At 42.9% G+C, this 11162-nt stretch overlaps 1 protein-coding gene across 2 annotated transcripts; it reads right to left on the bottom strand.

Moving 5' to 3' along the window:
* Positions 1-2889: 2889 nt before the first annotated feature.
* Positions 2890-10407, bottom strand: pdcb (phosducin b). Of its 2 annotated transcripts, none has more exons than XM_048252538.1 (4): positions 10295-10407; positions 5994-6047; positions 4340-4488; positions 2890-3856 (listed from the first exon to the last, which is right to left on the bottom strand). In XM_048252538.1, exons 2-4 carry the CDS (start codon positions 6025-6027, stop codon positions 3332-3334), a joined length of 708 nt encoding a protein of 235 aa, XP_048108495.1. In that variant the 5' UTR covers positions 6028-6047; positions 10295-10407; the 3' UTR covers positions 2890-3331. The 2 variants fall into 2 exon arrangements, with proteins under 2 accessions (XP_048108495.1, XP_048108496.1); XM_048252539.1 differs by having other exon boundaries at positions 10299-10369.
* Positions 10408-11162: the final 755 nt, after the last annotated feature.

Below are 11162 nucleotides of genomic sequence, written 5' to 3'. Positions count from 1 at the left end.
ATAATGTAAGAGACACACACACACACACACACACACACACACACACACACACACACACACACACACACACACACACACACACAGAGAGAGAGAGAGAGACACACACACACACACACACACAAACACACCATAGAGAGAAGAAAAGACAGAGATTCAGGAACAACAAAGTGATGTGGCAACCTAGAATGTAAAAGACACACAGAGAGAGAGAGAGAGAGAGAGAGAGAGAAAGAGAGAGACACACACACAACACACCATAGAGAGAAGGAGAGACAGAGGTTCAGGAACACGTCCCAGAAGTACATAACCCTATAACCACGTGCGGTTCAGCAACAGTTCGGAGGAAGAGACTGACGAATGTAATTCCTGACACCTCAAATTACAGGTAAATAACTCAGACCGTGTTCCAATTCTGCAAAGGTGTGAGTTCCTCTTTTACGATGTGAACTTATGAACTTGTGTGGTTTGTGAGTGCACTTTTGTGTAGGAGTGTTCAGTGCATGCATGTGTGCAAGAGGTGGAGAGAGAGAGAGAAATGGCAAGAGATAGGCCTACAGCCTACACCTGGATATCCTGACTCTATCAATAAGCAGGGTAGGAGAGTGGGGCTGGCAAGCACACACACAAGGCCAGTGGAGATGCTTTTATTGATATTGAGACATTGAAATCTCGAGATATTGAAATCTTGCTGCAGTATTTCTAGGGTGGTAGTTATTGGTGCCCCTATCAAGAGCTAGCGTGTCGGTTGGTTAGGTAGCTGGTCGGATCATAAACGGCCACAGCAATGAAGAGGAATGACTAAAGTATATATGATATTGCTTGGTATGTTGATATGTTGCTGATCGGATCATAAACGGCCACAGCAACGAAGAGGAATGACCATAGAATTTGCTGGTACTGGTCGGTGCCCTCGTCAACAGTTTGCATTTTGTTTGTAGATGTTGCTGATTGGATCATAAACGGCCACAGCAATGAAGAGGATTGACTGAAGAGTTTGTTGATATTTGTTGGTGTCCACATCTTGAATTTCCCCTTGGGGATCAATAAAATATCTATCTATCTATCTATCTACAGTGTATCTATCTATCTATCAAGGGTTTGCAGTTTGTCTGGTTATGTTACTGATCGGATTATAAACAGCCACAGCAATGAAGAATGACCAAATCATTTGTTGGTAGAGAACCCATCATACGTAACGCCGGATACCACTGTTGAGCGCTCTGGTGGTGTCATGGGCCTACTTCAATTAAACATCCATGAAGGAAGGTGCCTGCATGACAACCACAGTGAAATGCTCTTGAGGGTTCTTCTGTTGGTGAGGTTTTTGTTAGTGATTTGTGAGTTGTTAGCGATTTCGGTTTTGACAGTAAATAGGCTCGGTTGTCGATTGGCCGCTGTGTGAAATCCCCTACCTATAGCACTAGGAATTTAACATCTCTCCTGTGTTATATTTGAAATTACAACAATAATTCTGTTTCATTTTAATACTGTATTATGCAATGTGCTCATTGAAATCTGTGTTCCCCCGATACCCAAAAACTGATAAGCTATTGCCAAAGTGCTATAATCAAATCAGATTAGAGTTTTACTTTCTGAATGCACTTTAGGTACACAATCAAGGACATAACGGAGGGATAGCAAACATTCACAGTGGTCAAACTCATTCAATCAATTCAAGAAAGACACAAAACTTCAGCCATCGGTCACAGTTTATTTAGTCATTTCTCCATGTGCTGAGCATTACACAGACTTGAGAAACAGAAGTGTGTGTGTGTGGGTGGGGGGGGGGTGGGGGCAGAACTGGAGACTGCCAAAAAGCCAAAAGGCCTGTCCAACACAAACTTCTCGAGATGAAACCCAGAGCCAAACACACAGCATGTGGCAGCCACCATTGAGCCAGGGTTCCCAAGGTTACCAAGGAGGAATTGTTTACATGAGGTCAGACCACTTCCTGAATGGATTGACTGAAAGGATATACATATAACCAGGTGTTGTATACATGCTGAACAGCTTTTCCATACATACACCAAAAAACATGCAAGTACACACACACACACACACACACACACACACACAAAAGGACTGAGGAGATACTGAGGGATAAAGAGGTGATGGCTTTTCCTCCTGACCATATACAGGACTAATCTGAAGACAATTCTCACATACGTCTCTGATTGTATAAAATATTTCTGAAATGTTTAACATGGCACAAATTACAGTAAATGTAATAATTTGTGTACCTTTATTCAAGTATTACATGTTTTGTAAACCTATTATTGATTATATCACATTTTAAAAAAGAAAACATACTGTATTTGTGTTTGATAAATAATGGTGTGTATTATTTTGTACGCTTCTGGAATTAACTAATTTATCAATAAATTTTTTTTAATTTTTCTCAAAGATAAAGAGCAGTGGTATGCATAGGACAGTGCCAACAATGCACAATAATATTATTTATTAATGTTCTACAATTATTATTTAGTATTATTTCATTTTATATACATATTCATATGAATAGTGCAGAAGTATGCTGGGCCAATTTGTGGGATATGCAGATATACAAATAATTTAAAAAGTAGCTTAAAATGTATTATCACTTTAAATAATGTGTAGTAATCAACCCACATTGTGCTCTCTGGTATTTAACCTTCAAGCTGATGCATTTTACTGCAATCAAATTTGGATAGGCAAATATTTGTATCTACATTCTTAAAGATCAGTAAGGGATAATGGATGACACGGTGGTCTGTTCACAGAAGTTAATGCACGGTCGAGGTTGTAAAACGGCCCCGATGCAAAGCAGTATTTTACTTAGCCTGCTGTCATCCATCTAGCTAAAAGCCACCTCCGTCATATGCTACAATGTTGCCATGTTCTGAACGTCTGCATTTTACAGCTCAGATGCAACGTGGCAGTTCATTTAAACTTCACAACGAGTTCGGGGAATTAATATACAAGTGTGATACGGCCCACAAAATGGATCTTCTTCATAGGTGTGCAAATAACATACAGTTAATGGTCGTTTTAAATTACGTTGGACAATGGGAAATTCAACCAAGCAGTGAAATAAGAACAATACAATTATTTTCTGTCACCTTTACCGATCACCTTATCCACATAGGGCTAGGACTGGTTGATGATAGTGCAAAAGTAAGGGCTATTAGTGGGGATAATATGATTTTACCAAAAGTAATCGATGACACATTCGCCCTCGTCCACAGTCAGTTCATCTTCTTACTGTTGTTGTCACCACCTTCCCCCTCTCTTCCTCTCCCTCCCTCTCTCCACCTCTCTCTCCACCTCTCTCTCCGCCTCTCTGTCCACCTCTTCACTCCACATCACCCTCAGCTTCCTCGCCGTCAGCGGCTGCCAGCTCCTTCTCGGGCAGCAATCCGTACTCGTTAAGGAAGGACTCCACGTCGGTGGCGAAGAACTCCTCGTTGAAGTTCTGCGTAATGGCCAGGAAGTTGCCCAGCAGCTCGCCCGCCTTGTAGACCAGCAGCGCGGGCAGCACCTCGTCAGAGAAGCGCTCGCCGGCGCCGGACGCCTCCACGCTGATGCGGCAGAACTTTACCGTGGGGTACTCGCCGGCTAGGCACTCCAGGCAGCCGTTGAGTGCCTCGCAGCCCTTCACGCCGTCCTTAAAGATGTGCACCACCACCACCGTGTTGTGGTGCTCCTTCTCAATCACCTCCAGGAAGGCCTCGCCGTCGGCAAGGTCGTGCACACCCTCGAAGCGCGGCCCGAAGCTCAGCCGCTCGTGCATCTCCTGCATGCAGTGCTTGCGGTAGCGCTTCAGGCACTGGTCGTCCGCCATGTCCTCTTTAATCAGCTCGTACTCCTGCATGCTCATCTGGACAGCGAAGGGTAGAAGAAGGGAGAGAAACGAGGATTGATTCATCCAGACAGAACCAGTATAAGTATTTATACTCTTTTGATCCCGTGAGGGAGATTTGGTCTCTGCATTTATCCCAGTCTGTGAATTAGTGAAACACACTCAGCACACAGTGAACACACAGTGAGGTGAAGCACACACTAATCCCGGCGCAGTAAGCTGCCTGCAACAACAGCGGCGCTTGGGGAGCAGTGAAGGGTTAGGTGCCTTGCTCAAGGGCATTTCAGCGGTGCCTACTGGTCGGGGTTCGAACCGGCAACCCTCCGGTTACAAGTCCAAAGCGCTAACCAGTAGGCCATGGCTGCCCCATGAGATAGACAGATGGACAGAGAGGCGCAAGGGATGATACTATAACGTCTCGTTGTCACAGATTATGCGTGGTTTGGTGAATGCTGATTGACATGATGATTGGTGTGTGTGTGTGTGTGTGTGTGTGTCCACCTTGCGGTTGAGGCCTCCTCGTGCCTCATCTTTGGGTTTGTGTGGTGAGCTCATCTGCCTCAGTAGCTCCCTCTTCTGGGGGGGCAGGGCCTCTTGGTCCATGCTCTCCAGCTTGAACCGCCTCCAGTCATTAATCACACCCTTGGGGCCTGCAAATGAACACATAGACAGATCAGAGTTCGGCCCTCTACTCGCATGAACCTGAACTGCCACAACTCAGATGTGCAGACAGCGGCTACGTTTCCATGCACACCATATACTGTTTTTATTCATAATAATGACAATATTCCGATGCCATAACCCAAATAAGGTCATATTTGGAATACTAAAAACCGGAATAACACCACTGGCATATATGCCTCTTTTAACCGGAATTGTAACACATCAGACGGAAAATGCCCCTTTTAGAATACTAAATTCTATCTATGTTCGTGCAAGGAATTTTGGTAGCTTGCTTTGATTCCCTGACACTTTGTAAACATAGCGAAAAGTGTGGCAAAAGGTTTGCACTTCTTAAGTGAATACGAGGTCAATTTATGTATTAAATCCTGAAAGTTTAAATGTCAAGATTGAATTTATCGATGGGTGAAAGTATCGTAATGCGCCACGACACAGGATTTGCACGCACTGCTGACAGATGAAGAATCGGTGAAAACCCCTCAATCAAAGCAGTGTATTATAAGGCTAAAATGCAAAACAATAGCGGCTCTAATCTGGCCAAATTCATATGCTGATTAACATGTAAACGGGAATATTCCGTTTTTGCTTCACATGGAAACATCTTATTCTGAATATTGCCATAACCAGAATATGTTCCTTAATCTGAATATGCTATGCATGGAAACGTACTCAATGTGTCACAGTGTTGTGAGAAAAATCTGTTCAAAAACAACCACAGGCCAAATGGTTGAGGTGGTTTTGAGGTGACTTGCTGATTGCCTCACAGTGTGGATACATTTGTTTAGTGTGTGTGTGTGTGTGTGTGTGTGTGTGTGGTTTTAGAAAGCAGAATTTGAATGCATAAACAGAACCTGATGGTCAGGATTTCTAACATAAATTGTTTGTGTAAACACTGTCCTGATACCCAACTGTTCAACCTACAGAGTTTGAATTGAATCACTAAACACTGGTATTTTTCCGTAGTGTTACGGAAAATGCCACATTTCTACTCTACTGTAATTGCTGTTTTTCTTCTTTTGACATTACCAGATTGTTTTGGTATGAAAATAACAGTGACTAATGTTTGTTGGGAAACAAACAGCAAGTCCAAGGAAAAGTCCTCAAGCTATTTGTCCTACAAGTGCCCGCTGAGGGGATCCAATCAGTGGATTAAGGCAAATGATTGTCCCTGAGGACCATTTGCCAGCTCTGTGTCTGGCAATCTCGCTGAGATAATGCATGGCAGCAACCTCAGCCATTAACCTTTCGCATGCTAATCTCCCAACAAGATGCATTAGCTATGTTGCTTAGCTACATGTTTACAATTTAAGACACGTGTCTCTGCTATATATACAGATCTTGTGGTACATCTTGTAGTGGGACACTCGTGCATACGTTTAGCTACTCTCCAGGTCTGGTCTGGTGGTGTTAGTGAAAATAGCAAACATGAAATGCATTTTGAAATGACATCCAAATAGTTGGCTTGAATTCTCACCTGTTTGGGTCACCTCGTCCATGTCCTCAGCCATGTTGTCTGTGGATAGTTTACCTGAGAAGGCATGAGCAATAGAATCAGAGGTTATTCAAGTATTCGTGCGGATCTTAGCAATAGAGTCAGTGGATGGGTGAAGCTGAAGCTGACAGATTTATGTTGACAGGTGGCTGTGGGCAGCAGCATGAAGTCTTAAGTAAGTAAAGTTCCCTACTCACTATTGTGTGGTGGTAGAATAGGAATGAATATTTCTGCACTGTAAACTGACCACTTCTAATACCTCTCCTTAATAGCTGAGTAGCCTGTATCAAAGGTTAATCCATTTGTTGGCATGTGTGAAGTTCTGACAATTCAAGTACAACATAAAAAAATCCACCTCATATATTTGAGGGGCATGTGGCATGCATGTGCCATCTAGCCTTGTGTAATCTCTGTTGTGTGCTAGCCCAGTGTTCTACCTGTCTAACTACACTACATGGACATGAAAGATAATGAATCACCTTAATGAGATCTACAAAATACACTGTAATCACAAAGCCCCCAATGTAGGGCTGCTAGTCCATAGAAACACCTCTTATGTCTATGGATATGCTAGTCCGTTATTGAATACCTTTCTTAAACCTTAAACGTTTTTATGAAAATGCTTGTAGCATGATGTCAACTCTAATGTCATTGTAAGGCGATGATTTTAGCCAAGCCTGTCTTGAGCTGTCCTTACAGTATAATCCCTATGCTTCTGGTTTAATTCGTTTAAATGAATTAAACGAGACACCGCCAGCAGTTCTGTTGGCACTACATGGAATACCACTGAAAAGCACTGCAGAATTACATTGGTGTTTTCAAGTGTTATCACATTCTATCTCATCACCACGACAACACATTGCATCACTTACACCGCCACTCCTTGTTACAGACAAAACACATTACGTAATTATGAGTGATTCATGCCATAGCCCCCAAGAGGGAGGGTTTAAGGAGCTGCTTGGGACTCGGGATTGGCCTTCGGTGGCGTTGCCTAGGCTCAGGTGGATTTGCAGTGGACCTCAGTGGATTAGGGTCTGAGTGGATTAGCTCACTTCACTAGCACAGGTGACGGCATCTCACAACAGGAACTGGTTGTCATTGCAGCGATACCGTCATAGCCAGACATGGAAAGAAGGGGAAAAAGCACCGCTGCCCTGTCTCATGGCACTATCCCTTATATTAGAAAAGAAAAATAATCAATAACATTCTATGGAAATTGTTAATTATCTAATCTATGAGGAAATGATTCCACTGTCATTCTGCATCTTCAAAGTAGTTTATGAAATGATCCCCATGTCAAGAGTTAAGGATTACAACCCTTGCTGCTAAATGAGTATTTATGTGTTATTGTCACCTAATGTTAGATGTGACTCCTCCATGAGCAACAAAAAGTGTGTTTCTTAATCTCTCTCTGAACCTTTTGTCTGCATGGAGACAGATGGCTGAACAGCAGGCCGCAGGTCTGTGTCAGCCGAGAAACAGAGAGTGCAGTAAAGACCATTCAAACCCTCCATTAAACCGATTGTGTGAAAGTGGCTTTTAAGACAATGCATTCCAAACCCATTCTGTATACCTTTCTCTAGTAGTCTACCACTGGTAAGAACTCATCAGCTAATCAAACCACAAGCCCAATTTCTTGGCTACATGTCCATTGTTGCGTTATTGCATGCGTTACTGTGAAGCATCCACACCCACACCCTCTTATCTGCCTGAAGTAGTGTCTGCTCTGAGATGCATCCATCTCTGTTGGTTGGCTGCTGTTGGCGTGTGAGCATGCAGGAGTAGACCCATCAATCTTCCTCTGCTGTCTTGGTTTTAGTCGCGCTAATGAGTTTGGACCCCCAAGGCCCAGAGCTTTCCAGGTGGTCACTGGCAGCATTTTACACATTTTTTTGGTGTTTTTTTTTTTTTTTTTTTTTACTTTGAAGGGGGTGGGGGTAAACTGTGTTTGACGTGCTTCAACAGGTAAAAGATTGATGGAGAGCTGAAAGCTGAAAGGCACACTTTCTTTTATGCTTCGCTCGACCTCCAAGTGAATATAAAGAAGGTTCCAGAAGGAGGTGTCTTTCTGAAGAATGGTAATTGTTGTCATTGAAATTTGTGGGAAGTCACTGACTCACCTGTGAAGGTGAGTTTTCTAACATGGCTCATCTGAGCTAAAGTTGGGTGACATCTGTCACAATGTGTAAGAGGAACTTTTGTCATCGTGTGTGTCATGGAAGAGAATGATGCACAGAGGCTGTAAACGTGTGTGTGTGTGTGTATTTGTGCGTGTATGTGTGCAACTATGTGATTGTGTGTGTCTGTGTTTTGCGTCACACATCATGTGTAAAGGTAGCACTGTACGTCATTAAGTTTAAACCCGATTAGCTGCCTTCTGAACTCTGGGAAGTAATCAGTCACAGATATAGCTACATTAAATCCCTTTCACACACTCTCACACACTCACACACACACAGACAGAGTTTTGTGCCATCACTGTGCACGCATACATAGAAGGACACACATTACACATGCACACTTATACACAGGGGTGTAGTGGTAAAATAAGAGGTGGGTAAACTATGAATTCTAAAACTGATAGTTCCGGTCCTTGATTGTGATTGGCTGAATCGCATTTGATGCCATTGTAAAAGGCAGCATAAACATACACCTTGACCGCATTTCGTTCTTTATTACTGCACTACCGTAACTTGATACAACTTGACCTCCAGATGCTCAAATTTAATTGTTTCTCTATGAAATGATGCAACTGACCATTACAACGCGCCTAAAATAAGTAAAATGTAAAATGAGTAAGATGCAAGCAGGAAAAAAGTGAGGCTCAAGCAGAATAAAAACGAGAGGTGCTAAAAGGTAAAAATAATTCAACTTTTCAGATTGAGGTTTTTTTTTTCCCACAATGGGTTGTTGCTTTGCTCCCTGCCTTAGCTAAGTCAGGGAGCTAGCTATTTAGGGGAGCGTACCTATGTTCCCTGGGTCCTATGTTTCCCGCTTTGTATGGGGCCGGGGAACATAGGACCCTTTTTGAAAACCCTAAGCATAACCCTAACCCTAACCCTGAGCAGGGAACATAGGACCCGGGGAACATAGAGATGAGCCCCTATTGAGCTCATTATAACGTATCATAGCAACAACATGTACGCTGTCAATTTCCTGCTTACATGCTTTTAGCACTCTACTGCTTTGGAATACTTGTGTTTCGGAGGTGAGAAAAGCATATCAGTGTGAACGCTGCCTTTGAATCAACAGAAGCTATCATGGGCCGGCCAGCCAGTGGGAATTAAATGTTTTAGCTGCAAAGACTAAGATTATGGTGTTGACTTAATTTATTAAGTCTGGTTCAACCTGTGAATTGTATTGCCTTTAGAGAGAAAGAAGAAAAGAGAGAGAGAGAGACAGTGTTGTGTGTGAGAGAGAGAGAGAGAGAGAGAGAGAGAGAGAGAGACATACAACTATGACCTTCAGTTCCCAGGAAACCAACACAAAACAAGATTAACCCTTCCCCAGACTGTCTCCTGCTTTTATCCCGGTATTAGCTTAACTCTGCCAATTCGCTTTCTCCAATGTCCAACTCTGTTCACACTCTCTGTCCCTGCAGTATCAGTAGCCTACACCCCTCTTTCAGTGTCTTAAAAAATGAATGTGAATTCATTTACCCAAAAAGGTATTTCATCTACAGTAAGCTTACAATTTTGCGGTTCACTGGTGCACCTGATCCATGCACCTGATTTATCATCATGAGTAAGACATCAATGACAAAAAAAAGCCCAACCCTTCCTGTCCAGTTAGGGACCAGCACCATTCCTCATGCTGTCAAAACAACCCAGTGACCATAGCAACAATGTGTCAAATGCGTGCGTACTCACCATAAATTACTGTAAATAAAGACAGAGGCACTGGTCTGAAACCGAACTGTTTACCATTTGGTCAGCCTTTAGGGCAAACGTTCAGCAACAACTAAAATGAGATTTTGGCAGATCAGTCCCAATGTATTCAAGGCCTGCCCAGCATTGAAGGCTTTAGACACATCGGACCCACAAACTCCAAAAATGCTCAAAGTGCACCCACTACAGACACTGCACCATTGCACCATTGCACCATTGCAACTTCTATCCATTCTCACTGAGAACACTTCCTCTCAGACCTAAGGACCATCTAAAAGTCACACACAGAAGCAAGACTGCAAGACTCATTTTGTGCACTACTAAATGCATCCACTAAATGCATCCATGCAAGCCAAGACTTAAACGAGGAGGCCTAAACAGCTTTCTGCTTACCTGCCTGGGTGCAGAGATGAGTGAAGGAGTGTGTATGCTCTCTCTCTGGTGTCCTGCTCTGGTCTGTGGAGTGGTCAGTTGGCTCTTAGGGTTATCATATGTGTGTGCATCTGTATGTGTGTGTGTGTGTGTGTGTGTGTGTATGGACACAGAGTGCTCATAGGGGCAGGGCCTCGAAGAGACTTCTTAGAACAGAGATGCTCAGTGCACCTCACAGGAATAGCACACTAAGAGGATTGAAGCCCAAGAATTAGACACCTACACTAAGTTAGAATGGCATGTGATTGAGAGAGAGAGAGAGAGAGAGAGAGAGAGAGAGAGAGAGCATGGAATTGAAGGATCTTCGAACGTTTAGCGACTGGTTAGGGCTTATTTTTACTCATTCACATCTTTTTGTAAGTCCACCACCACCACCACCACCACCACCACCAGTGCACTGCTCTGCTCTACTTACCCTCCATAACCCCTCTGCCATCCCACCTATCAGTTCCCATGACCTAGACGGTAGACTAAGGTGCTAATTATACAAAGGTGATGGTGTTTTCCATACTCATAGGGAACACTGATTTAAATGGGCATCTGAACTATACTGTACCTTTGGCTGAAAGCAACTACTGAATGTATAAATTATGGCTGTCAAAAAAAATGCATTCATTTTGATCAATTAATCACAGAAAAAAATTAAGCGTTAAAAAATGAACTCTGATTAATCTAGGGCTGCAGCTATCGATTATTTTTGGAATTAAGTATTCTAATGATTATTTTATCGGATTTTTTTGCGTTATTAAGTGCAATTTATTAATATGCACAACAAATGTCATGCTGTAAACTAGCCCTATAGTCACTTCAAAGTCAATTAAAGGAGAAT

This window comes from Alosa alosa, chromosome 9 (genome assembly GCF_017589495.1).
Source record: "Alosa alosa isolate M-15738 ecotype Scorff River chromosome 9, AALO_Geno_1.1, whole genome shotgun sequence".
Classification (NCBI taxonomy): domain Eukaryota; kingdom Metazoa; phylum Chordata; class Actinopteri; order Clupeiformes; family Clupeidae; genus Alosa; species Alosa alosa.
The sequence above is the reverse complement of the archived record's forward strand: the minus strand, read 5'-3'. Positions and strand labels throughout refer to the sequence as shown.

Coding starts and splice junctions, on each gene's coding strand:
- pdcb (XM_048252538.1), bottom strand. CDS start 6,027: ATGGCTGAGGACATGGACGAGGTGACCCAAACAG. Junction 4,489..5,993: donor GGACGAGGTGACCCAAACAG/GTGAGAATTCAA, acceptor GTTCATTTGCAG/GCCCCAAGGGTGTGATTAAT. Junction 3,857..4,339: donor GAGGAGGCCTCAACCGCAAG/GTGGACACACAC, acceptor TTCGCTGTCCAG/ATGAGCATGCAGGAGTACGA.